The following is a 27,711-nucleotide window of genomic DNA, read 5'->3' on the forward strand; positions in this document are numbered from 1 at the left end:
TTAACCTATCCAGGTGCAGTTTCTGCGCCAGAGTCCGCCAGTCGGCACTCCTGCTGCATGGCGGGTCGAGGCTGGTAATGATCTTCTGCCGAATGAGGAAGGGGATCTTGAAGGCACTGGGGCCCACGAGGGCGGGGACCCCCCCTTCGCTCTCCAGAGCCAGCAGCTCCGCATATCTCGTGTCCTGGGGCCAGGAGGAGGGCGGTTAGGACTCCCCCCTCAACGCCACTGAGTTTCTCTCCTCCTACCTTCTGTCCCAGAGCAGGAGACCCTCACCGGAGGGGACAACATGAGCACCCCAGATCTCATTCTCCTTCCCTCCCCTTGTCCAAGGTATTTCCTCCACCAGTGCCCATTCCTCAGGACCCCTTCTAGCTAGCAGACCCCCTTTTGTGCTGCACACTGTTTTTTGGGGTTTGTTTTGGCAGTAACCCAAGGCTTCTCACATGTACTATAATCTCAATACTCTATTATTAGTAGAGATATGTTCTATTTTATTAATTAATTTTAGGTTTGTTTTTATTTTTGCCACATTTGGCAATGCTTAGAGGTTACTCCTGGCTTTGTGCTCAGGAATTCTTTCAGTACCAGGGGGATCATATAGGATGCCAGGGAATGAACCTGGGTAGGCCATGTGCAAGGCAAGCACCTACCCATTGTACTATCTCTCTGGTTCCTATTTATTATTATTAGTAGTAGCAGTAGTAGTTTTGAGGCCACACCTGGCAGTGGTCAGGGCTTACTCCTGGCTCTGCACTCAGAATTCACACCTGGCAGGCTAGGAAGACCATATGGGATGCAGGCTGGAACCCTGGTCAGGTGTGTGGAAAGTATCTCTCTCTCTCTCTCTCTCTCTCTCTCTCTCTCTCTCTCTCTCTCTCTTTCTCTCTCTCTCCCTCCTCTCTCCTCTCTCTCCTTTCTCTCTCCCCTCTCCTCTCTCTCTCCTCTTTCCTCTCTCTTCTTTCTCTCTCCCCTATCCTCTCTCTCTCTCTCTCTCTCTCTTTCTCTCTCTCTCTCTCCCCTCCTCCCTCCCTCCCCCCTCTCCAGACTCTGGTCCTTTATTTTAAAAAGCAGCTACCTAAAGGATTGCTGGGGTCACCAGGTGCTGGGAGGCAGGGATCCTGCAGGGTCAGGGCTAAAATTAGGGTCTCTACCACTTGAATCATGTCCTGCTGGCCCTTCAAACGTCATCTTCCAGGCCCAGCCTGCTCCCCTGGGATGCCCTCTCCACCACCTCCAACCTAGGTCCCCCTCCTATGGCTCCCCTGTCCTCACTCCCATGGTGCCAGTGCCCTCAAGGCGGGGCTGCCCACCTTGGTGATATTGATGTTGATGTTGAAGCTCTGCCCTTCGCCCTCCACCTGCCACACCCACACCTTGCAGGCCAGGTCGCTGGTGCTGGGGCTGGCGCGCTCCAGGGCAAAAGTGCAGTGCAAGTACTGCTGCGTGCCGTTCCAGATGTGGTAGAAGGGGATCTCCTGGGGGGGGGGTGCAGAGAAGGACAGCGCAGATAAATTAATAGGGCAAAGGCCCCTGCCAAGGTGTCCCTCCCTGCCAGAACCTGCAGCAGGGCCAGGAGCGATTTCTGAGCGCAGAGCCAAGAGCAACCCAAGTTGCAACCCAAGTGTGGCCCCAAAATGAAAACCAGGCCCAGGTCCAGGCATGCCCATGGGTTGGAAGCGTGCTCACCTGGTAGCTGGCCAGAAGCTTGCTCTTCCACAAGGAGCTGGGCACGTCGTGCACGGAGAGACGCAGGTTGTGGTAGCTGTCCTTGAAGTGCAGCACTCGGGGCTCCTGAATCAGCTGGCCTCCCAGCTGCCGCTCCAGCTGTACCACCTCCTGGCAGGGTGGGCGGGCACCAGATGGGATCCCTCAGCCCCTCCTGCAGCTTCCCACTCCCCAGGACTAAATGTGGGAGGCCGGGCAGGTACCTTGAGGGCATCGTGGGTGTCGTGCAGGCAGTACACGCGGATGGCATAGTCCAGGGAGGTGCAGGCCGATGGGGCGAAGAGGAGCAGCTTGAGGCGCTTGGAAGCAGCCACGCTCAGGGCCTCTCCCACCAGCGCAAAGCGGCCCAGTTGCTCCGTGAACACGTAGCACGCGCCCGCATCCAGCTGGCAGTAGTAGAGGTGGGAGGGTGCCTCCTCACCCAGATGCAGCACGTCCTGTGGACAGAGCCCCACACGGAGATTGACCCCCACATGGAGACTGTGGGGGTCCCAGCTGAGCTCAGGCTATGGAGGTGCACAGATTTCCAGGAGCCTCACTGTACCCGGGTACAGACAGACCCTCAGCTGAGCCCCTGAGGTATTAGGAGCTACATACAGACACTAGGGGTGTTGGGACACTCACCTCCCAGCTGCCTTCACACGACTGCTTTTTGAGGCGCAGACTCCAGCAGTCAGGGCCGGGCTCCCCGCAGTGGTCCATGGCGAGAATGACAGGCCGGGTGAGGAGCACCCCAGGGGGCCCGCAGCTAACGATGGGGCTCAGCAGGGTCTGACATCCAGCTAGGGGCAACCTCAAGTGGGGAAGGGCGAGTGGGGAGGACAAGGCGTCAGTGGGTCCTCCCAAGGGTGAAGGTCCCAACTCCCTGGAGGGCGGGCAGGGTAACAGCAAGCGGAGAGCCCCCACCCCTAGCATGCGCACCCACACCTCACATCCTCCGGCTTGTGCAGCGTGAGGTAGACCTCGTAGATCTTTCCCCTGGGGATGGCGTCAGGGGGGATGAGGAGACTGATGCCTGCAGCAGAGAAGGGGAGCCTCCTGGTGACCAAACCTCTCCCTTGCCTGATAGCCTGCCATGAATCTCTGAGGATGGGCAGGAGCTGGCTAAGCTGGCAAGATAGAGATGCCACCACACGGGCATAAAGCAGAGTGCCCGAGAGCTAGTACAGTGCAGAAGTCGCTTGTTTCCCATGCAGCTGAGGTAGGTTTGAATCCTGGTATTGCATAGACTCCCTAGAGCATCACTAGGAATGATACCTAAATGCAGAGCCGGGAACAATTCCTGAACATCATGGAGGTGGCAAAAACAAACAAACAAACAAACCCAAAAAACCCACACCAACAAATACAAAAACAAACAAAATGGGTTGGAGCAATAATACAATGGGGAAAGCTCTTGCCTTGCATGTGGCCAACCAAAGTTCAGCCTCAGAACTCCAGGAAGAGCCCCTGAGTGTAGAGACAGGAGCACGCCAGGAGCACAGTTGGGTGTGGCTCCCAAACAAACAAAAACTTGGTCACTTAACACAAAGGCTGAGGACTCAGTTAAAGCAGCAGAAACCTCAAGAAATGGCTAGCCCAGGAGGAGAGAGACAGAAAGGTGGGCACTGGGGGACCAGTTCATTTGGCTTTGCTCAGGGATCACTCCTAGGAGAGTCAGGGGACCATATGGGATGTGGACAGAACCTGGGTCAGTTGTGTTAAAGGCAAGAGTCCTTCCTGATGTACTAAATGGCCTGCTGATATGTGTTTGGAGTCCCAGGTAGCTGCCACATATGGGAAAAACAAAGCCAACTTAGGTGGCTGAGGGGCCACATGTATGGGTTCTGATAGAGGCACTGGAGGCCTGGTTTGGCTTCGTGGAGTGAAGTTTCAAGCAGTAAGAGGGATGCGAGGGAAGAGTGTGGCCTGGGCTAGAAGCAGCAATGGGGAGAGAAGCAGTGGAAGGAAGCTGGAGCCTCTGAAGAGGAACCAGAATGGGACTGTGGAGGTAGATGGGAGCAAGAAGACAAGGTGGCCTCTCAAGAGCTCTGAGAGCACAATCCCTGAGATGGAGGATGTGGGGAAGCTGGAGGTTGGTGGGAGAAGGGGGAGACAGTGCTGTTTTGGGCATGAGGAGTCCGAGGGTGCGAGACAGTCAGATGGAGCTGCCCAGGAGACGGCTGGGTGTGGGACTGTTGCTCAGGACAGACTCCCTGAGGAGGGAGGAGAGGGAGCAAGTCCCCCCAGGAATGGCGAGTGAAGCCAAGGAGTAGGTGAGATCAGGGGAAAGGGTGCCCTGAGGGAGCCCTGGGGATCCAGGGGAGGCCTGGATTGATGGCTAAAGGCCTTGCAAACATGAGGCCATGAGTTTGATCTCCAGTGCTGCCTACATGAACCCAATGTGTCCCCCTGCCCAGCAGCACTGCTAAGACCTTGCCCCTCCATAGGCTGCAGCCTCTGAGGCACTGACCAATTAAAGAGGATTGTGAGCACTGTCCTCCTACCATGCCTAGAGAGCACCCCCCATGAGCACGGAGGAAGCGCTGCAATGACCCCCAAGTGAACACATGTGACCACCACAGCGCCCCCTAGTGTACACGAGAGCGCCAGTTTCTCCTTGTGAGCACATGTGAGCACCATAGTGACCTCTAGTGGGCACCACCGCCAGTAAGCATGTGCAATCTCCGGGCACCCAAACCACTGCCAGGAAAGGGCAGAGGAAAGGATCAAAGGACAAAAGGGGTCTGTGTTGTTTCTGTGAGATGTTTCCAGCAGATGGTGAAGCCCCCTTTTCTAAGCCTTTCATCCTTACCAGCAACTAGACCCAGGGACCAGCCCACACAGACTGGCTGGATAAAATGTGGTCCATTGTCCATAAACTTGGTAACCCCACTCACCATTTCCTCCATCTCTAACCCCTTTCTTTGCCCACCCGGATCAATCCTCGGGATGAGGCTGAAAGTTGGGGTGTGTGTATGTGGGGGAGCTGCCAGCCTCCTTGAAGAATCAGGCTGAGTCTTGCACTTCCAACATCCCAGTCCAGGGCAAGGAGGCTACACGTGTTCTAGTCTTTCTCACCTGTGTTTGGGATCATCAGGCGCCCCCCCAGGAAGTTGAAGGTTCCATAGGCCATGTTGCTGGTACCACGGGGCAGGGAGCGAAAGAAATTCTGTGCTGACAGGCGAGACACCAAGTCTTCAGCCTCTGAGGCAGGGGAGCTGAGGTGCAGAGTATGGCGGCCAGTCCCTAGTGGGCTGAGCAGGTGACCATTGGTGAGTTGAAACTTGGGGCCCGGCCCGTCTTGCCGGGAACACAGACTCCCCTGGTAAGTAGTAGTGGTGGTGCTGAGGTCTGGCTGGATGGTGAGCAGATGAGGGTTATCTGCAAGGATAGAGATAGACTTGCGCCATGGCTGCCTTGGGCAGGAAGTGAGGGGGTGCTGGGAATGGGACATCCAGACATCCTACCTGCCTTGCTGGGTTTGATACTGACAGGCTGGAAGCCAGACGTAAGGATGGACGAGTCAGCCACGTCCGAGTCCAGCCCCTCCTTCTTCCGGCAATAAACAAGAATGAGGACCAGGAGCAAGAGCAGCAGGCACACAGCCACAGCGATCAGGCCCACATAGAGGGCCACATCTTCGGGACCAGAGACAGCTGGGGGAGAGGCGGGGGGCAACAGGTTGAGAAAGACGTGGCCGTGGGGACTCTGTTTACCCTCAGGCAATAGAACTGGCCAGGTTGCTGAAGCCTATGCCCTTCACCTCATAGAGACCTCCTGACTGTGCCACTCCTAGTTCAGACTGTACTTGCATGAGAAGATAGGACAGCAGGTAGAGTGCTTGCCTTGTACTCGGCTGACCAGGATTTAATCCCTGGCACGTTATATGGTCCCCTGAGCCCACCAGGAGTGATCCCTGAGCACAGAGATAGGAGTGGCCCCTGAGCACCATTGTGGGTGTGGCCCCCCAAACAAACAAAAATACAGACTAAATTTGCCAGTGAATCAAAGGAATGGAAGATTTCCTTTCTGGGTGGCCTCATAGACAGCTTCAAGAATTCAAACTGAACCTTCCCTCTTGGGGTCCTCAAAGGTGTGTGTTGGGGAGCCCTATCTGCCCTTTTCATTTCTGTCCAGTCCCTGAACTAGGAGGAGGGGGTCTCAGGACCCTTGACGTGTTTGCTTTGGGCACAAGTGGGGGAAATGATTGATTTCCTGGAGGGTATTTTTTGGGTTTGTTTAGTTTTGAGAGCACTGATCCTGGTTCTGCACTAAGATATCACGCCTGGTGAGACTAGGGGAAACCATATGGGGTGCTGAGGATTGCACCTGGGTTGAACAGGTGCAAGGCACACACTCACCATCTGTACTATCACTCTGCGCCCCCACCCCTGTATTATATCTACTCTGAGCTGGGCTTTTGCAGGAGAAAATATATGTCCATCAGAAAGGAACTGACACAGATAATTAGGTTTTTAATTGAGAGAATGGGGGAGGGTGTGCTCCAGAGGAAAAAAAAAGTCCAACAGAGATCTTTAATTGTTAGTTATGGCCTTGTAATCGACCAGGCTTCTCACTTTGGAACCCTCCCAGGATTTGCTGGTGCACTTGGGGGATAGGGGTGGGGTGTCTGGAAGGAAAGTTGCCTAGGAGGGGGAGAAGGAAGTGTCCTGGCTTTGCACATATAGGCAACGTTTCCGGGGAAGTCCGGTGGACAGTGGGGTGTGTCCAGCCATGGAAGCAGGACGCGAGCTTTGGAGAAAGGCCCCAGGACCTCATGCTGACCCTCGGGATCCCAGGGACTCACTGTGCACGCAGAGGTCGCTGGTGCAGTTGCGGGTGTCCAAGTCTGCCCCCCGGCACTCCTCGCCTCCGTTGCGCGGGGCCGGGTCCGAGCACTCCCGGCTCCGCCAGTGCGTGCAGTCCAGCCCGCAGGCCGACCACTTGCTCCACGCGCTCCAGCCTCCGTCCACTAGATGCGAGACAGGCGGGACAGAAGCGGGCGCGGGCGGGTCAGGGGGTGCAGCCGGACGCCCCCGCCCAGCTCGTCCCCCGGCGATGCATGCGGATGGCGGAGGCGCGATGGACCCGGTGCCGGCCAGGGGCGCCCTGCCCTCCGCGGCGCCGGCGCAGGCTCGTCCGGCGGGCCCGGGGGCGCCTCGCCGCTCGCCGCTCCGGGCGGCCCGGCCCGCTTCTGGCCGTCGAGCCCCGGCCCTCCCGGTGCGGGTGGGCGGGCGGTGGGATGGAGCCGCGGGCGGATGGAGCCGGGCGGGCGGAGATGGCGCGAGGGCGCGGGCCGCGGGTACCTGGGCACAGCGAGGCGCAGGCCGTTTTCTGGACGTTCTGCCCCTCGCAGAAGGCGCCTCCGTTGAGAGGCGCCGGGTTGGTGCAGCTCCGGCTCCGTTTCTGCCAGCCGCGCCCGCAGCTGGCGCTGCAGACGGACCACTCGGTCCACGTGGACCACCCCCCGTTCACTGGCCGTGGGGGACAGAGAGGGGCCGGTCAGGGCGCGGGGCCCGCGAGGGCAGCAGATGGCAGCAGGCGGCCGGAGTCCCAGCGGTCACCCACTCCGAGGGGCGCCCCTGGGTCCAGCCCGGGCAGCACCAACCATGCGACTCTCAGGGACCGGGCCACACGCCACCTCCCCGGGCCTCTCCGGTGGCTCAGCGGCCGCGTGTCCCTCACTTGGCCCAGCGTCCGTCCGTCCGTCCGTGGCCACACCCAGCCCCTGCCCGCCCTGCCAGCCACGGTCCCCTTGCCCCCACTCCACCCTGCGCCTCCAGTACTCGGAGCCCACCGTAGACGATGACAGCAGCCGAGGAGCTGCGGCGACGGGCCACGATGTTCTTGGCCACACAAGTGTAGTTGGCTGTGTCGGCCAGGCGGGCCTGTCGCACCACCAGGCTGTGCTCCCGTGTGATGTACACGTTTGGGTCCACAGCGGGGTCCACCAAGTCCTCGTTTCGGAGCCACTCCACCTAGGGGACAGAGGCCCGCACCACCCCGCACTGCTGAGCACGCACATGACCCTCACCGCCTGCCATGGTCCTCACGTCCTCCACTGACAGCCAGGCCCTGAACCGCTCCTGGCTGGGCCATGGCTCTTGCCAGACAGCCAGAGGCAGGGTGCATGAGAGAGTGGGGATCAGCCAGAGGGAGAGCTGGTCGGATTTGCGGCCTGGGAGCTCTTCCCTGGAGGTTCCCCAGAGTTTCCCTCTGCTGGGCTTTCCTCTCTTGCTTCTGTCATACCCCTGGACCCTTTGCTGAGGTTCTGAGCACCAGCCACAGCTATGGATGCACAGGGCCATCTGAATTCAAAGCCCACACACTTGGCTTGTCCAAGTGCAGTGGTGTTTACAATTAATTGATCACAGCCAGTTACCAAGCCCACACATTCAGTGTGTTCTGGAATGTGATGGGGTGACCAGACCACAGAGAGCAACCGGGATGGAGGCAGCTTGCAGAGGGGAAGCTGGTGTGGGGAGGATATATAGTCCCCACCAACTTCTCAAAAAGAAACTCAGTCCCGTTGCCCAGGATCACCCAACCCTACAAGCAAAGGCCCTCTCACCTCAGCCGGAGGGATGCCCTCTGGCGGGCGGCAGGTCAGCACAATGCCTTGCTCCAGGGACACCTCTTTGGCCAGCGGCTCCTGTTCAAAGTTCTTGCGTAAATCTGGGGGAAAGAACAAGGGGTTTTTCCAGGATGTAGCCTCAGGCCTGACTCCTTCAGGCTCTGTGGGGTTAGATGGTCAAGGAGCCTTGAGCTCCCGAGGGTCAGAGATAGAAGGAAGGTGTGGGCAGCAGTCACTAGTACTTCCTCTACCCTTTAGGCTGGCACTGTGGCTTTTTGAGGTTGCCCGCCCTCTTTTTCCCCAGTGACCCCCAGGGCCCTGGACTCACAGGCGATACGGATGTAGGCCTTCTGACTCTTGGTGGTGCCCGAGGAGCTCCATGCCACGCACTGGCACCAGTATTCCTCCAGCCCAAAGACCTTCTCCACCTGCTGCCTGGACACATTGATGCGAACTTCCATGGCCGGCAGCCCTGGAGGGCAGGACAGGGCCGTGGTTAGTGCCCCAGATCCCAGGGGCCTCCAGTTCATTACTGAAAGTGTTTGTTTACTTCAACATTGCTCGGCCCACTTGTCAATGTCTAGCTCAGTGAACCCCTTGGTCAAGTAGATGCCAGGGCCAACCCTTAACCTGGCTGAAAAATTTAAGGGGTGAGGGAGCCCAAATCCCTCCTTGTTTGTTAAAGTGTCTACCTTCTAGTTCAGCCTAGAGTTGCATTGGGCAATGGGGGCCTGCCAGGACCCCTGTCAGGGGTGCAGAGTAGACAGATCTGTGTTTGTGGACATGGGGGGAGATGAAGGAGAGGAAAGGGAGAAAGAGGAGGAGGAGGAAAAAGAGGAGGAGAGGGGAGAGGAGGAGAAGAAACAGGAAGAGAAGCAAAACAAAGAGAGAAGGTACAATGGGGAAGGCGCTTGCTTTGCTGTACCCTGCCTGGACTCAATTCCCAACACCCCATATGATTTCCATAACATGGTCAGGAGTGACCCCTGAGTTCAGAGTCAGGAATTAGCTCTGAGAAAAGTCTGATGTGGCCCAGAAAACAAAGGGAGGAGGAAGAAGATGAGAAAGAGGAAGAGAAGGAAGATTCTGGCTCAATTTCCAGGGTAACTGGCAGCTTGGATTGGAGCTAATGTCTTGTTTTGAGGGCTTATGCTCAGGAGTTTACTCCTGGCTCTATACTTAGGAATCACTTCTGGTGGTACTCAGGGGACCTCATGAATGTATGGGATCAAACCTGGGCCAGCTGCATGTAAGACAAGTGCCCTTCCTGCTGTACTATTGTTCTGGCCCCTGGGTGGTGATGTCATGACAATTATTAAAAACAGAATTACTGCACTCATCACCTCTGGAGCTTAACCCACTTCTGCACACACTCCTGGACTTTTGAACCCACTCTACAGATGAGGAAACAGAGAGCCATGGCTAGGCCAAGGGTTTTGTGGAAATTCTGAACCCAAAGGACATACACTCAGGGTGCCCAAGCCTGGGGGAGAAACAGGGGTTGTGGTGTGGCCTGTAGAAGGGGAACTGATCAGGGAAGATCCACTAGGATCCACTTTGCACCCAACTGTACTCGCCTCCGCTTCTGCCCTTTAATGGGAGAGATCTCCGGCTAGCAGCTTTCTCTCAACCAGGACAGAAGGTAGAAGGCGAATACAAATAATTCGCAAGTGTTTAAGCTCTTTTGTGAACACCTAGAAAATTAAGCCGTAGAAGTTAATAAAACGCTCAAGCAGAGTTCCTGTCAAGAGGTTTATTGAGGGAGCAAGCAGAGTTTTTATACCCTGCTTCAGTGGGAGGAGCAAAAACATAGGATTGAAACTTAAACCAATCAGATTTGTACAGGTACAACGATTTTAACAAATGGGAGCAGACACATTTTGATGGCGGGAAGGATAAGGAGAAACCTGACAGGATGGGGGGAGGGGAAGCAAATCCTTAATAGATCTTACAGTTTAAACCTTACAAAAACCTATCTATAATTGCGTTGTATGAGAGCAGTTACAAAAAACAGGTTCCATGGAAAGATTTAAGGAATCTAGTTAAGCCAGATTCTCTGTGGTGAGCTAAATTTATTTGCAAGGTTCTTTTGGCTCAGGGCTATGCAAACTTATGGCTTGAATCAGGCAGCGGTGAAAAATCCATTGAATATGTGGGTGTACGGTCACCCACACCCAACTAGGCTGGGGGCTAACTTCTTAAGAAGTTAAGGCTGGGACCCTGCTTCTTAAGGATGAAGATGAGGGACTGGAGCAATAGTACAGTGGCTAGGGCACTTGCCTTTCACACAGCTCATTGCGCATACCTTTTCCACAGCCCCCCCAGCAACCTATACACTATATGCTGCTCCACATCCTGCCAGGAGTGTTTCCTGAGCAGAGTCAGGAGTAACCGCTGAGCACTGCAGTGTGGTCCAAAAGACTTTAAAAAAAAGTAAAGATGAGGGGCCAGAGAGATAGCATGGAGGTAGGGCGTTTGTCTTGCATGTGGAAGGACAGTGGTTCGAATCCCAGCATCCCATATGATCCCCTGAGCCTGCCAGGAGCGATTTCTGAGCATAGAGCCAGGAGTAACCCCTGAGCGTTGCCGGATGTGACCTCCCCAAAAAACAAAACAGAAAACCTCCACAAAAACAAAACAAAAGAAAAAAACAAAACAAAACCCACACACAAAAAAAGTGGAGATGAATTGAACTTTTTGCCTGCACAGCCACCCCCAGACTCGTAATGAAAAAGGGGGATTTTGCCGTGGGGAAGATACAGCTCTTTTGAAGACCTAGAAGATCCACCAGTCCCCCCTCTAACTCCTGGTCCCTCTCCAATCCCACTTCCTGCTCCCCCTCCCAACTCAAACAATGTCCCCAGGAGCAAGAAAAAGACTGTTTGTTTCCAATTTCTCCTCCTGACCCCAATCTCTTTCGGGTCACTGGCTTATCAGGGAGAGGCAGGGAGGCCAGGCTGCTGAGGTGTTCCCATTGTTAACACAGAAATTCAATTAGGGTCGCATTGTGGGGAGCTGCCCCACTCCCGCAGCAAATCCCGAGACTTTTGTCTCTTCATTTCTTCATTTCTCTAACATAACTTCCCTGACCCCCAACCCAATCATCTCTTCATGTGCCCCATCCCAATTTTTGGATCACTAACCCATTCCTCTGGGTTCTCAAAAGAAGTGGTTGTCACCTTCCCTAAGCCCGATTCTTCTATATGCCCAGCACAACCTACCTCTCGTTCTCTCCTGCACCCCAAAGGACCTTGATGTATGCCTCTTGGGAGGGGCAGGGGGCTAAATGTTGACAGGCAAGGATGCTCCAACATCTGTGCACAGAAGAGGGGCCCGAGCACTCTACTTGTGGGGAATCTGAGAAGGAGCTGATCACAGACCCACAGAGGGTAGGGGACAGCCCGAGTTCTCTAGGGTTATAGTTGGAAAGACCCTAGAAATTTTCAAACGGGCCTTCTTTCTCTTTTGGCAGCTATATGCTCTGCTCCAGTCCCCCACAAAGGTGTTGGGGTGGGGACTCAACCACACACCGCTGAGGCAACTCTGCAAAGCGCTAAATTTAAACTCCAATTTCTCTCCTCTCACCACCCCCAATTTCTGTCTGAGCACCTTCCTCTCCAGCTCCAATGACTTTCAGCCAAGTGTGTGTGTGTGTGTGTGTGTGTGTGTGTGTGTGTGTGTGTGTGTGTGTGTGTGTGTGTGTTCCTATCCCAGCTGCTGGCTCCACTTGAACCCCACAAGCTCCAAAATCCCCAGACCCCGCTCTGCTGTGGGGAAGTCTATTCTGCCTGTGAGGTTTGTGCGCTCCACAGCTCACAGCTTCCTCTGTGAAGCAGTTTCTCGCTATACCCTCTAGTACATAGGAACAGATGCCAGCCTGGGGGAGATTGGGTGAGGGGTCCCTACTAACCAAGAATCACATGCGGTGTGAGCAGGTGTCTCCCTTGGACATGGGAGATTTTTTGTTTTGTTTTGGGGTCATATCTTGTGGTGCTCAGGGGATATTCCCAGCTTCATGCTAAAGGATCATGGGGTCCTGGGGATCAAAGCTGGGGCTACTGCATGCAAATCCAACATCCATCGAGCCATCTATCTATCCCTAATCACAAAATAATTGTTTCCTCCCTCGTGCTGGGGCTTGAACTCAGGTGCTTTCCCACGGGAACTTTCTCAGCCGGGTTTTGCAATTTCCTTCTTTTATCGTCAGGAAAGTGTAAGGGCATACCTCTGGCTCTGCATTCAGGGTTCCCTCCCTGGAGGGGCTCGAAATGCTGGGGAGCAAAGCCAGGTTGGCCCAGGCAAGACACAAGTTTTACCTGTAGAATTCTATTTCCATTTGTATAGCCAGAAGGTTGAAATTAGAAACATTTTTGGGGGCTAGCGCAGTGGCGCTAGAGGTAAGGCATCTGCCTTGCAAGCGCTAGGACTGACCTAGGACTGATCTCGGTTCGACCCCCCCACGTCCCATAGGCTCCCCCTAAGCCTGGGACAATTTCTGGTTGCTAGCCAGGAGTAACCCCTGAACATCAAACGGGTGTGGCACCCCAAAAAAGAAACATTTCTGGGGCCCGGAGAGATAGCACAGCAGCGTTTGCCTTGCAAGCAGCTGATCCAGGACCAAAGGTGGTTGGTTCGAATCCCGGTGTCCCATATGGTCCGCTGTGCCTGCTAGGAGCTATTTCTAAGCAGACAGCCAGGAGTAACCCCTGAGCACCACCGGGTGTGGCCCATAAACCAAAAAAAAAAAAAAAAAAAAAGAAACATTTCTTACTTTGGTCTCTAAACTGACTGGGTGGGGAAGGAGGCCCAGTGACTGAGATACAGGAGTACTCAGCCTCAGAATATGAGTCTAGACTCCCTTTTCTGTGCTCCAGACCTCCCTCCCCAGAGATGTTTCTGCAGTACAAATGGTGTGCTCGGGGCTGGAATAATACTATAGCAGGGAGGGTACTTGCTTTGTACCAGACCCATATGGGTTCAACCCCTGGCACCCCATATTTTTCTGTGACCTGCTAGAAGTAATCCTGAAGCAGAGAGCCAGGATAAAATCCTGAGCTCAGCTCGGTGTGGCCCCCTCAAAAATAAGTATGGTGAGCAGCTGCCACATATGACACGCACCATATTTGCATATTTGCTAGAGAAATCAGACCTCCTCCCCAGCTGCTGGGGTTAGAGACCCACATTGTCAATGACAAATTTTGAAGTGCTGGTCCTCAGAGGGCGAAGCTCCCAGGTCACATCCACAGACACTATTCAATGCCTGGCTAAAACAAAAAGAGGTGAGGGAGGGGCCAGGCGGTGGCGCTAGAGGTAAGGTGCCTGCCTTGCCTGCGCTAGCCTTGGACGGACCGCAGTTCGATCCCCCGGTGTCCCATATGGTCCCCCAAGCCAGGAGCAACTTCTGAGCAGGTAGCCAGGAGTAACCCCTGAGCGTTACTGGGTGTGGCCCAAAAAAAAAAAAAAAAAAAGAGGTGAGGGGCTGGAGAGATAGCACAGCGTAGTTTGCCTTGCAAGCAGTTGACCAAGGACCTAAGGTGGTTGGTTCAAATCCCAGCGTCCCATAAAGTCCCCCATGCCTGCCAGGGGCTATTTCTGAGCAGATAACCAGGAGTAACCCCTGAGCACCGCCGGGTGTGGCCCAAAAACCAAAAAAAAAAAAAAAAAAAAAAAAAAAAGAGGTGAGAATACTTGGATGCTTGTGAGCACATTTGTGTGTGTCTGCTGTGGGGTGGGTGTATGGGGAGAGGTTGTTGGTCTTGCATGTGGCTGTCACCAGCCTCCCTTGTTTTCTTCCCTTGTGGAGTTGCCACAGTGGGGGTGGGGGGGGAAGGCTCACCAGGCTGCAAAGAGGGACTGAGCTCTGAGCGTGGGAAAGGAAGGGCGTGGAGCTGGTCTCCCATAGAATCTCTCTGCTTCCTCTCTTCCAAAACCTGCAGAAAGGCTATCCTTCACTCTTACTTAAAAATGCACTTTAAATTTATTTATTTCTCATCGCTTCTCGGCCTTTTGGCTAAGATCAAGTGTAAATTTATTTATTTCTGGGGGCTGGAGAAACAGCACAGCAGCTTATACGCAGCCCACCCAGGTTCAATCCCTGGCAATTCTGAGTACAGAGCCAGGAGAAAACCCTGTACTGTTTGTTCCAGCCCCTTTCTTTTCCTTTATTTGAGAAGTGCTACTTCAAGAGGCGCTTGGAGTTCATTCCTAGGGACTCAAGAGACCACGTGGTGCTGAGGATGGAACCTAGGGCTCTCGTGTGCGCTCCAATCCTTTGAACCTTTACTTGGCCCTTAATTTGTTGGCACTGCCCATCCACAGCACCCTGGGGTGCCAAAGTAAGAGAAGAGTTTCTTTCTTACTCCTCACCAAGCTGCATGGGTCCCCCAGAAAAAAACCCTCGATGTATACAGACTGGGACGTCCTAAGTGTGGAAGCCAGACTTAGGGGCGGGGGGTAGAGAGCTGATTACAGGCTGGCTTTCCCTCTCACAGGCCGAAAGTGGGGGCACCTGCAGGCTTCCCCCTGGACTTCCAAGTCTTCTGCGGCTAAAACTTACTCGGTGCAGCCTGCAAGCCACTGGGGCTTCAACCACATAGGCATCTGCACAGTCTTCCTACCCATTAGCGGTCCGGTTGCCTGTCTCCTTCTGGCAACGCCAAAACACCTTATCATGCCCCAAACCACGCCCTCCAACCTCCTAGGACCACGCCCCCGCACCCTCCCACCCATCGGAACCTCCTTGCCTTCCCTCCGGCCTATTCCAATCACCACCCGTCCACCCTGTGGAGCCCGCCCTTTAACACGCTCAGCCACACCCCCACCACTGCAGCCACGCCCCTTCGCCACCACAACCGTGCTCCTCCCTGGTACTGCCACAACCACGCCTTCCTATCAACAAGCCACGCCCACACCATAGCCACGCCCTCAGGACACGTCCCATTCACCATCACAGCCAGGCTCCTCCCACCACCCGAGCCACGCCCTCAACACTAAAACCACGCCCTCCTAGCAACACAGACACGCCCCATTATAGCCACGCCCCTTCACTGCCACCACCGCGCTCCTCCCACCACCAGAACCACGCCCTCATCACAAACCACGCCCACCTGTCAGCAAGACACGCCCCTCACTGCCACCACCGTGCCCTTCCGCCAGAGCCACGCCCACCACCACAGCCACGCGACCTCCTAGCAACACAGGCACGCCCCATTATAGCCACGCCCTCACTACAAGCCACGCCCTTTCGCCAGAGCCACGCCCACCACCACAGCCACGCGACCTCCTAGCAACACAGCCACGCCCCACCGTGGCCGCGCCTCTCCCGCCCCGAGCCACGCCCCTCACCGCTCCTGGCGTCGGTGCTGCGCTCGATGACGTGATCCACCTGGCGCACCCACTCGCCGTTGCACTTGAAGAAGATCTGCGTGGCGGGCGTGGCCTTGCACACCAGCAGCACGGGCTTGTTCTTGACGATGTACACGTCCTCGGGCTCCACCAGGAAGTGCGGCAGCAGGTCCGGGCTGGCTCCGGGCACCGGGTTGGCCACGGTGGCACTCTGCTGGCCGCCTGCAGCAAGGGGGCGCGAGAGGAGGGCGTGGTGAGCCACGCGGGGTGGGCTGCAGGGGCAGGGTCCCCTGTCAAAGTGGGGCAGGGCTGATAGTGGAGGTGGAGCAGAACTCAGGGACCCCGCGGTAGTGCTCTGGGCTTCCTTGGGAGTAAGTCTAGGGATTTGGGGATCGACCCTCTGCCCTGGGGGGGGGGGTCCTTGAGAAAACTGGAGGGAACACAGAGGAACCCATAGGACCCCTGGGATGCTTTTTGGGGTTGCCACACCCAGAGGTGCTCAGAAATGACTCAGGGAACCATCCAGGATGTGGGGATCAAACTTTGGGCGTCCACGTGGCCACTTCTGAACAGCTGGAGCGTCATTCTGGGCCCCTCATTTCTGGCTTTTCCATTCATAAAGAAGGGCAGGCAGGATATGGCCCCGGGCCATACCCCGCTGTTCCAGGAGATCTCCATGTGGGCTTCCTTCTCCTTTTAACTGAAAACCACAGCAGTGCCCCCAGACATCGGCTGCTAATTACACAGGTCATTGGCTTTGAGGCCTTGGCAGAAGGAAACTCCCTCCGCAGTCTGACCCTGATGGATCCTCGGCACCCCTGGAGAGGGCGGTGGGGCTGCGGGGAGTGGGAGGAGGGGGTGGGGCACCTGCTGCCTCTGCCCACCAAACAGCCTCCCAACACTTCCTCACATAACAGGAGGTCTCTGGGCACAAAGGGGGAACAGGGTGGACCCCAGAGACTCCCTGGGGTGACCTTGAGTGGTCACTACTCGTTTTATCTGGACCAAGGAGGTCTCACTGTCACCCCTGAGATTGGAAAGTGACTGTACTCCCATAGGCAATGCCAACCCTCAAAAGACCTCTTGGTTCTGGCCTTGTCCAGAACCAAGCACCATCACTACCACAGCATCTGCACTGCTCCAGCTCTCCTGGGGTGCAAGGACCATCTCTTTCCAGAGTGTGAGTCTGCCCCTTCACTCCAAGACTATGCCTGGTCTTGGAGGCATTCAGGGTGAGCTGGGGGCCTCTGGGGGGCCTCCTCACCTGTACATGGATAGAATGAACCAGGATGACGGTGAGACGAGCAAGGATGAGAGTGAGATAGACATGGATGGGGGTGAGATGAACATGATGTGTGGGACGTACCAGGATGGGGTGAAATGGATAGGATTGACCCAAGGTGCCCCCTCCCACCTGGCCAGCGGCTCACTAGAGCCCAATGATCCCAAATCTGAATGCAAAGATTTTTCCTGCTCTCAGCTCGAAAACCTTCCTGGGGTGAACGTTGATGGGGAAACTGAGGCTTAGAGCTAGCAGGTGCCATATGCTCTGGATTGAGAGGAGGAAGGACTTGGAGAAGTAGAGAGTATTTTGGAGGCTCAGAATAGTGTTGGCAAGATTAGAAAGTTCCCCTCTACCTTGGGACTATTTAAAATTAATTAGCTTGCTATTTATTTATTTATTTATTTATTTATTTATTTATTTATTTATTTGGTTTTTGGGTCACATCGCCAGTGCTCAGGGGTTACTTCTGGCTCTGCTCTCAAAAATCGATCCTGGCAGGCACAGGGGACCATATGGGATTCTGGGATTCGAACCACTGCTCATCCTGGGTTGGGTCGGCTGCTTGAAAGTTTAATGCCCTAATCAGTTTATTAGTTTTTGGGCACACCTAGTGATGCTTAAGGGTTACTCCTGGAGGGGATCAGGGGACCCTATGGGATGCTGGGGATCAAACCCAAGTCAGCCTTGTGCAAGGAAAACACCCATCCTCACTTGCTGTCTTATCGTTCTGGCCGCACTTTGGACCGTTTATTTTTCTCCTCAATCATGACCTTCCGCTGGAGGCTTCCCCCCTCCCTCTCACTGTCCCCATCCCTGCAGGTCCATGTGAAGGTCAGGCTGCTTGGGATCACATTAGAAGCTGGAAATGGTGCATTGTGTCTGCCCCTTGCACCCCAAACATTTCCCTGGCAGTCCGTCATAGCCCCCCTGTCATCAACCTCCATGGGCTTAGTCAGAGCTCCCCAGGATGAAGGAAGGTTGTCTAGATATCTCACAGCTGGGCTGGGCATTCAGCTTGCGTCTCTGCGTGTTCCTTTCCTTTATTCCATGAAATCCTCATTGTATGGGGAGCAGCAACTGACCAGCCCCCCAAATCAGGAAGCCCCCCAAATCAGGAAGCCCTGATTTGGGGGTGCACTGTGTGGGACGGGGGGAGAAACCTCTGTGTGGTGGTCTGACGGGTATATGAAGGTCAGTGCAGTGTTTTCTAGAACCCTCTGGAAGACCATAGCAAGACATAGAAGACAAGATCCCACGGTTAGGCTGGATGCCCCCAAGCAGCTCACAGGGGGTTGGGGCCTATTGGTTTGGGATTGTGGGAAGTGGGGGGTGTGGTGCAAGGGAGCAGACCCTACCTGCACCCTAGTCTCCCCTATCAATCACGGGGCCAAGCACTGCTCACGTCAGCGGCCCACTGAACCCAGCACAATCCCTCATGTCCGCATTTAACTGCTAATGAAAAATAAATGTACTGTGACCAATAAGAGACATTGCTCACTTCTCCAGGGCTCCGTCACGCCAGACTGGCATGGCTCCTCTCCCCGCCCAGGGCGGGAGCACAGTTATCGGGGGACCAGGGGCTACCTCCAGGCTCAACTCTGTCCTCTAGCAAGGACACGAAGCCCCCATCCCTGTGTGCATGCGTGTGCAATTCAGAACCCAGGGGGCGGCCTCTTGGGCAACTGGGAGCTTTCTTCAGGGCTAGAGCTGCCTTCTCTCCTTCAGGACCCCTTATGGGACCTCCTTTCTGGTCTCAATGATGCTGTGGGGCCAGCAGGCTCCATGCAGGAGGGTCCAGGATCTTGGTGCATGAGCTGTTTGCCACACTTCCTGCTACTCCCATTGCCTCCCCCTGCAGCGACCATAAACCACACGTGCCTCAGGGGTCCCCATGAGTTTCCCCCGGTGGTCAAGGTGTATGGTTGCCCTGTCCAGGTGTGTCATTCCATGCTGCCAGATTTCACACGCCACCAAAACCTCGGCCTGTTTCTCAGAACAACTCCCTGGCCTGAGGCCAACCACGAGACTCTTCCCTGAGGGCCTCTCAGTCCCCCAACTCTTGGTCTCTATCCCTGCTCAGGCCGGAAACCCACTTCTCTGTGTGGCCAGGGCGTCATCCTCTCCTGGAGTCCCACCTCATTTCCCAGGAAGCCCCAGGAAGCCTGTCCTCGTCCTCATGGGGGCTCCAGATCTTGACCCAGGAAGTGGGGATGGGTCAGTGGTGTCGAATGGGTGTGGCCTGTCCTTGGCGTGGGTGAGCCTTGACTTGAGCAGGGTCTCCAGGTGGGTGGGGTCTCGGCATAGGATGTTTATTGTGGCCTGGAGTTACCGGCATGGATTGGAGAACACAGGCCCCAGAATCTCAGAAATGTCTCTTTCTGCCATGTGCAGCCAGAAGCTCTCACAGCAGGGTCCTAAACAAGCAGCTCAGGTCAAAGGTCCTCTCACTTTCCAGGGCAGGTCCTAAAGTTTGCTGGTATTTGGTGGCTTCACACTTGAGGCGGGGACCCCACTTCTCAGAAGCCCTTCTGACTGGCCAGCTGGTCCTCACTGGCTCAGGAGGGCACAGGAAGCTCATGGCAGCAGTGGTCCTCACGGTCCCATATCTCGAGCCTGACAACTGGGGATACCAGTGACTGCGTGTGCTCCTGAGAATGTGCACCTGTGTGTTTCTGTGTGTACACCTGAGTATCCGTGCTTATATCTGATTGTGCTTCTCTGTGTGTGCATGTCTCCAAGCGTGTATCTGAGTGCATGCACCAAAGTATGTACTTAGTGTATCTGAGCGCACACATACTTCTGTGTGCATGGATCTAAGTGAACACCTGAATGGCAGCATATCTGTGTACCAAAGTGTGCATACACCTGTGTGCACCAAGCACACACAATATACCTGAGTATGTAGGCATAGGTGTGTGCACCTGGGAGTGTACAATGATATCTGATTTGTATGTGTGCATTAACATGTGTACGGGTCTTGTGTACCGGTCCACACTCTTTCAGGTCAAGGTAGAGGGACAAACAAGGGTCTGGGAGGGGGTAGTTTTGTGCCTGGGTGTCAGGGGTGCAGGACTAGGGGTGCTGTTTGAGAATGGTGTGGGGCCACTGGAGAGAAGGGTTTGCTCGAAGCAGGTCTGACAATGGGTGGGGGCGCTGAGAGTCTGATGGAAGAGGCTTTGAGGGCCCACAAGATGTGTGGGCAGGAAGCAGAAGTCTTGGGGTAGGCTGGAGTGAGGATAGCAGGGGGGAGTGTCATGGCAGGTGATGCCAACGGGTGCAAGAGACTCATTGGGGACCACACTCGGTGGTATTCGGGAATTATCCCTGGTCAGCACTCAGGAATCACTCTGGTGGGGTTTGGGGACCATGTGGTTGCCAGGGATTTAACCTGTGCTGGCCACATGCCAACACATGGAGGCAACCCCCTTTCCTGTTGCTCTATTGCTCTGGTCCATACAGGGAACTTTTAGATTCACAGAATGAGTTAGACTGTTACTGCAAGGACCCTGAGGGCTACATTTGGAGTAGCTGTGGCAAGATGGATGGTGGTGAATGAAGCACCTTAGCAGAGAAAAATCATGGCAGACTCGCTCCCTTGAGGCTCATCTTCGAAGTGCTGTTTTATGGATAAAGTTTCAGCAAATAGACCAACTCCTCTGGAAAGTCTTCCTGGATCCACTCTTCACCACTCTCCCATCACAGAGCCTCTTCTCAGGAAACATACCAGTTATAGATTAGCATGCATTAATTTTCACACTTGACTAGGAATCTTCTTAGGGTCAAGCCTGGGTATGGTCCAGATGCTGATGGCATGTTTGATGAATAACTGAACAACCACCCTGTGTGCCCACCCACTTTAAATTTCAGCTGTGTTGGGGCTGAAGAGATAGCTCAGCGGTAAGGCATTTGCCTTGCATACAGAAGGATGGTGGTTCGAATCCCGGCATCCCATATGGTCCCATCAGCCTGCTGGGGGCGATTTCTGAGAGTAAAGCCAGGGGTAACCCCTGAACGCTGCCAGGTGTGACCCAAAAACAAAAACAAAAAATTTCAGCTGTGCTTCAAAAGGGGACTTTTTCCTGATCCTGCTGGGAGATGCAGAACTCAAAGGGGCCCACAAAAGAGGTGGGCAGGATGAAAACTCCTCCCTGGATGAACCCCACCAGGCTGCAGCTGTGGACTCCCCCTTTTCTCACCTGCAGTCTCAGATGCTAAGACCTGTCTGTGTCGCTCAGAAGCCCAGGGTATGTGTGAAAGTGCTTTCAAATGTTTTATTTTTAAAAGCACCACGAAAAAAATTGGAGGTGTGATTAATCAAGCTATTAATGAATGCGGGTTTGTAGGGAGAGTGGGGGAGGCGGGTATGGTCTTCCTCATAGTCTCTATGCCTATTCTCTGCCCACCACTGGGTTCTTTCCACCCAGGAGTTCCCAGAAGCAGAGAGGGATCCTGGCCAGAGAGTGGGACTGGCCACTCCATCTTCCTGCTACTTCCCTGGGATACATTCTGGATTTGAAAGGAGGTATAGTAGGGAATCCCATCGCTGACCGGGGCTGGAGTGGTAGCATAGTGGGGAGGGCACTTGCCTTGTATGTGGCTGACCTGGGCTTGATCTCTGGAATCCCAGATGGGATCCTGAGCCTGCTAAGAGTGACTCCTGAGAGCAAAGCCAAAGTAAGTCCTGAGCACACAAGGTATGGCCTCTCCTGCCCCTCCAAAACCCAGAGCAAATGCTGGCCTCCTGGGTCACTGAGATTATTTGGGTTCTCTCTTCCTCCTTGGTTCACAGTTTCTGGGAGGCTACAAAAATGTTTGAGGACAGGGAGAATCTCTGGGTCACCAAAGGGCGATGACTGGCATTAATCCATCTACCCACCCATCATCCACCCCTCCTTTTAGCCTTCATCCACCTATTCATCCTTTCTTCTACCCATCTCCATCCATCCCCACCCATTCTTGTATATGAAAATATTTCCAAAATATTGCCTTTTGTCCCTCCTTGACCTTCCAGGTGGGGGCGCTATTGAGAGCGGAATAAATAGCTTGGGTGCCAGGCATTCGGGATCAGTGGCCAGAGTTGACTGGCTGGCTTTAGGTGTTTTGGAGCTAGTAGCAGGCTGACAAAGGACTCTCCTCACCCAACCTTTTAACCCTTAACCCTCCTGTCTGTGTGGATTACTTGCTGTGGATAAATATTACCAAGATCTCCTCCCGAAAGGGGAGAAGGGGATGGGAATCAATTTCTCATTCTGGGAGCTCTTTGCGGATACTCAAATAATCAACAAAGGTGAAAATGGGACCCCAACAAATGGGGCAACACCATCCATCATCTATCCTTTTTTTTTTTTTTTTGGTTTTTGGGTCACACCCCGGCAGTGCTCAGGGGTTACTCCTGGCACCACACTCAGAAATTGCCCCCGGCAGGCTTGGGGGACCACATGGGATGCTGGGATTCCAACCACCGTCCTTCTCCATGCAAGGCAAATGCCTTACCACTGTGCTATCTCTCTGGCCTGCATCTATCTATTCTTTTATCCTTCCATTCATCCACTATCCATCCAACCATCCCAGAACCCTCCTGTAGGACTCTGAAGGCAGAGGGTTCAGGAGTCACAATTGGGGTGAGGATAGTTCTGTGCTCAGGGATCACTCCAGGAGGTGCTTAGTACCCAGTGAGGTGTCAGAGCTCATACCCAGGTCAGACATGTGCAAGGCAAGCACCTCCCCCACAGTACTATTACTCTAGCCTCATGTCCCAAACCCAGGTTTTAGATTTTTTTTTAATTGTTCTTGGTTTCTGGGCCACATCCGGCAGGGGTTACTTCTGATTCTGCACTCAGGAATTACTTCTGGAGAGCTCAGGGACCCTATGGGATGCCAGAGATCAAACCCAGATTGGTCATGTGCAAGGCAAGCATTGTCTCCACTGTGCTATTGCTCCAGACCCCCAAATACCCAGTATTTATAGCCTTGGTCCCCTCATTTGGGGTACATCACACTGACCCGGCACCAGGACAATGTGGGTCAGGTCTGGGCCCCCTTGGTCTTCCCTCCTTCCCCCCCTTAACCTCTTGGGGGGGCATAGCAACAGGATGAGGATTCCCTCCAGCTCCTTCTATCTACCTAGGAGGAGGCCACAGGAGCGGAAGGACAGGTCCCCCTCCCAGGCACAGGGCCGCTCTCCTGGGCGCACATGCACTCTGGTATCCACATAAGGATGCAGGTGTGAGTCACGCAGCATCGGGCACCACCCCGAGATGGCCAGAAAGCCCTCCCTTTCTCTGAGGGCTCCAGAGAGCTGGTCAGACAGACATGGCAGCCACAGGGACTGGCAGCCAGGCTGGAGGACAAAGAGGGCACAGTTTGGCAGTGTCCCCATGAGGGACCTCCAAATCTCGCCTCAGACTAGGATCTTGGCACAGGGCAAGGGCAGGCCCTGGACCCCTCCCTCAGCCAGGCCGTGCCAGGAGTGATGTCTGGGTAGCACTGCCACCACGTACCACAATTCCCTCCAAGATTTTGTTTATTTTTGGAGGGGAGTCACATCCTGCAGCTCAGGGCTTACTCCTGGATCTGTGCTCAGGGGTCACTCCTGGTGGGACTTGGGGGACCCTAATCAGGGTAGGGTCTGCTGCAAGCAAGGCAAGAAGCGTCTTACCTCCTTGACTATCTCTCCAACCTATGCCCCCTCCAGCCAGCCCAGTTGGTCCTATATTGTCTGCTCTGCCTAGAACCCACACTGTGCCCAGGGGACTGATGTAGCTTCCTCTCTGCCTTCCACTGAACCATTGAAGCTGCCCCAGTTTCCCCCAGTTCGTCCTCTCTAGGATGGGAAGTCATTTGCTTTGCGGAACTGTTGGCTTGCCATGCTCTGGTCTCCTTTCCTCACAGCCTGTCAGGACTGCAGGATCCCTACTTACCTTGCTCTCTGCTGCTCCCCAGAACCAGCCCGTGACAAAGCACCTCATAGCATCTCCAGAAACAGTGGATTATTATGAGCTCAGAACTCAGCACTTCCCCAGTCACTGCATGTCACCACCCCATCATCAGCCAGGACCCCCAGACTTAGAGAGAATGAGGAAGCTGGGGGAAAAGTGGGGGGATTTGGGGTGTCTATGGGAATATATGCTCCCCTGGGGCTCTACTCTTACCCCCAGGGTCTTGATTGGGGGCCCGAGAAATAGTTTATAAAAGCCGAGGTCTAAATAAGCATTTGATTAACAAACGATAAAATAGCTATTGTGTCCCTGAATTAAGCTGTAATTGTGGCTGATAATTGGCTGGTTAGAATTTAATAAGCTGCAATTAAATAGAATGGAATCCAGGGCAATTATGTGGTCACACAGCCCAGAGGCTTTCCTCCTGTTCAGGAATCTTCCATCACGGGTGGAGAGTGCATGGCTGCTGGTTGGTTTCTTTTTTTTTGGCGGGGGAGTTCGCATGACTGTGTGCATGGGCATGCGTGAAACTCAGCCCTCCACTGGGCATAGGCGGGCGCTGGCCCAGCCTGGCCCCTGCTGGCTGCCTCTGAGTCCTGCCAGAGCCGCTGGCAGCTGAGCTCTGACAATGCTCTGGCTCTGCTCTGCTCTGCTGGGAGGCTGGGTGGCCAGGGAGGAGGTGTGGCTGAGTTATGATGGTGATGGGAGAGGGAAGGACTAGCTCAAGGTCACACAATGATTTCAGTGGGGCTTGGGACAGTCTCAGAGCGGTGTGGGGAACCCCTGCCGGCAGAATGCTCCTCCATCAGCCCCTCTTCCATACTGGTAGACCTCCTTTGTGCTTTGTGCCTAGAAAGGGTGCAATCATTTCTTACCCTCCCTGAGAATAAGACATCCCATTCCATTCTACCATTCCCCTGATCCCATCAGGACTTTGGGGGTCTGTCCTGGCACCTCACCATCCCAAACCAAGAGATGCCTCTAGCTCTGGGTATGATGAAGAGTTTCTCAGAGGTGCCACTTCTTTGTTTTTGTGGGGGGGTCACATCCAGTGGTATTCAGAGTCTACTCCTAATTCAGGGATCACTCTTGCAGGGGATTAGGGGACTTTATAGGAAGCCAAGGATTGAACCAGGTCCAGAAGCATGCAAGGCAAACTCTCTCCCTGCTGTGCATTGCTCAGCTGTACCCCCACCAAGGTGCCATTTTTTGTTGTTGTTGTTTTGTTGAGACATAACTTTAGGCTTACTACTGCTTCTGTGCTCAGGGATCACTCTTGGCAGGATTTGGTAAACCCTACGGGGTACTGGTGATTGAATCTGGATTGGCTGTGTGAAAGGCAAGCACCTTTCTCACTGGACTATTGATCTTGCTGCTTGTTGGCATTTTTATTTTTGTTTCTTTTGGAGCCACTTGGCCAAGCTCAGAGGCAACTCCTGGCTCTGTACGTAGGGGTCACTCCTGGTGGGGCTGAGGGAACGATATGAGATGCTGGGATTTATCCTGGGTTGGCCACATGCAAGGCCACATGCAAGATCTGCTCTGGTCCATACAGGGAACTTTTTTTTGGGGGGGGTCACACCCGGTGGTGGCGCTCAGGGGTTACTCCTGGCTTTACGCTCAGAAATCGGTTCTGGCAGGCTCGGGAGATCATATGGGATGCTGGGATTCAAACTACTGTCCTTCTGCATGCAAGGCAAACACCTTACTTCCATGCAATCTCTCCGGCCCCATAGAGGGAACTTTTGAACCTGGGTCAGCTGCATGAAAGGCAAATGCCCTACCCATTGGACTATCACTCTGGCCCCTCATCAGCATTTTTACAATGTTTCTGGCAGTTTATTTTAGACCTCATTCGCTTTATGTACCACTGGCTGGTGTAGAGACCTGGTGGGAGGGATCCAGGAGTGACGTCACCCAGTGATATGATAATTAATAGAAGAAAAATATTGCGGCAGCAAAAAAAGATGAATGGTGAAACTTTTTTTTTTTGGGGGGGGGGGAACACCCAGTGACACTCAGGGGTTACTACTGGCTATGCACTCATAAATCGCTCCTGGCTTGGGGGACCATATGGGATGCCAGGGGATGGAATCGTGGTCTGTCCTAGGCTACTGTGGGCAAGGCAGACGCCTTAAGGCTTGCACCATCATTGGCCCCTCATCCTTTTTTTTTTTAAATGAAGATTTAAATATTTGTGCAAATATTAGTAATTCTGGGGTACAGAATTGGAAGGATGGCAGGCTGGGGAGCGCCCCACCACAGCTGATCCCAACCCAAATCTGGGTGCACAGGAGCCTGGCCTGGCTGAGACCCTCCAGCTGGAAAGTGGGTGTCTGGCTGCGCCCATCGTACCCCAGCTAGATGGTAATGAGTCCTCACCCCATTTTAATTACTGGCTGTCCAAATAATTACCAGCTTGTTTATTTCACTTAAAGGCAGCCACACTTCCTTCTCCTGATATTGATTTCAAGTTTTCCTGCTCAGTTCATTATCTGTCCTGCCCCTTTAATGGGCTCTGAGGTCGAGGGACAGGGAGGAGGTGGGAGAAGGGGTGTGGGGGAAGAGGGTGAGGGAGGAACAGGGCCCTGCAATGCACCCTGACTCTCCCCCAACCCACTTTATGCATTCAGAAACAAGGCCAAACAAGTTGCCCAGAGTGGCAACACTGTCCTCTAGAGAAGGTTGATGGTATGAACCTGGGTTGCCCCTGGGTGGGACAGAGCTATTTGCTCTATTAAAGGAGGACAACAAAGAGGAAAGAAGGACGGAATGGAGGAGGGCAATAAGTGCTTTGCTGCTGTTGCTGTTGTTTTATAAAGGTGGATGGTAGTACAGTGTGGAGGGTACTTGCCTAGCACATGGCCAAGGCTCAGTTTCATATCCCAGAGGGTCCTGAAGCACCACAAAGTGATCCCTGAGTGCAATCATGATTAAGCCCTGAGCACTGCTGGGCTATTATAGCTGAGTGGGTTTTTTTTTTTTTGTTTGTTTGTTTGTTTTGTTTCCCCACTCAAAAAAAAAAAGGTGGGGAGAAAAAGAAAAGGAGACAAACATAAATCAAGTTGGGAAACTTTGTTTGAAAATCAAAGAAAAGGAGAGACATACGTAAAAGAAGCTGGAGACTAAGGGAAGTGGGAGAGGGTCTGGAAGGAGTGTTCAAGGAGTTCAGCTTGGAAGAGGTGGCTGCAGTGCTGTGTGGAGGCCTGTGAGTTAGTGGTAGACAGAGCAGTGGATGAACCCCTGAAGGTCTTATGCATGAGGAGCCAGAAAACCTGCCTGCAGTGGGCATGACCCTCACCTCTTGGCCTCGAAAGATGCCTGTGACATCACAAGCTGGGCCAGAGCAGCTGGTGTCTCTGATTTGGGGGTTGTAAGAAGAGAAGGAGGGGGAGCAAGGGGGGGCTGGTGGTTCTCTGAGCAAAGATTTACCACCCCTTGCAGGGGTCATTAGCACTTAATAAATCACTAATAATTGCACGAATATTTAAATCTTCATAAAAAAAAAAAGGATGAGCAACGCATCTCCCCTTGTGGGTATTTATTGCTTTCGGGCTGAATCTATAAAAGCGGGGTATCAGGCTGATTGAACTGCTGTTATCGGCTGGCTAAATGGGTAATTGGGACGAAGAGACGCTATCTTTGGCTATAAATTACATACAGTAAACCCAGGGCATTAACACAGGGTTTATTATCAATTATCTCTGCATTCCTTCCCTTGAAAATGAACTTTCAGTCCATTAAAGAGAAAATTTAAGGTCTTAATAAACTAAAGGAAAAAAACTGCTGAGGGCCCCCATGTATGGGGGTCCATCAGTAGTTGGTTCCCAGAGGGACCGACCCTCAAGGCAGGCCAAGCT

The 27,711-nt window shown here is 54.0% G+C and overlaps 1 protein-coding gene across 2 annotated transcripts in view; it reads right to left on the reverse strand.

Moving 5' to 3' along the window:
* UNC5A (unc-5 netrin receptor A) overlaps positions 1 to 27,711 on the reverse strand; it is a 64,159-nt gene that overhangs the window by 1,292 nt on the left and 35,156 nt on the right. The window contains exons 2-15 of one of the 2 annotated variants that reach the window (XM_049775692.1): positions 15,629 to 15,850; positions 8,613 to 8,756; positions 8,282 to 8,385; positions 7,508 to 7,688; positions 7,017 to 7,184; positions 6,518 to 6,682; positions 5,178 to 5,366; positions 4,789 to 5,091; positions 2,656 to 2,743; positions 2,353 to 2,521; positions 1,932 to 2,165; positions 1,690 to 1,839; positions 1,314 to 1,478; positions 6 to 184 (exon numbers count right to left, since the gene is read on the reverse strand). In XM_049775692.1, coding sequence (XP_049631649.1) covers positions 6 to 184; positions 1,314 to 1,478; positions 1,690 to 1,839; positions 1,932 to 2,165; positions 2,353 to 2,521; positions 2,656 to 2,743; positions 4,789 to 5,091; positions 5,178 to 5,366; positions 6,518 to 6,682; positions 7,017 to 7,184; positions 7,508 to 7,688; positions 8,282 to 8,385; positions 8,613 to 8,756; positions 15,629 to 15,850 — 2,461 coding nt within the window. The remainder of the gene's footprint in view (positions 1 to 5; positions 185 to 1,313; positions 1,479 to 1,689; positions 1,840 to 1,931; positions 2,166 to 2,352; positions 2,522 to 2,655; positions 2,744 to 4,788; positions 5,092 to 5,177; positions 5,367 to 6,517; positions 6,683 to 7,016; positions 7,185 to 7,507; positions 7,689 to 8,281; positions 8,386 to 8,612; positions 8,757 to 15,628; positions 15,851 to 27,711) is intronic. The other variant, XM_049775693.1, reaches the window with a different exon arrangement.

The sequence above is a fragment of the Suncus etruscus genome, chromosome 6, assembly GCF_024139225.1.
Source record: "Suncus etruscus isolate mSunEtr1 chromosome 6, mSunEtr1.pri.cur, whole genome shotgun sequence".
Classification (NCBI taxonomy): Eukaryota; Metazoa; Chordata; class Mammalia; order Eulipotyphla; family Soricidae; genus Suncus; species Suncus etruscus.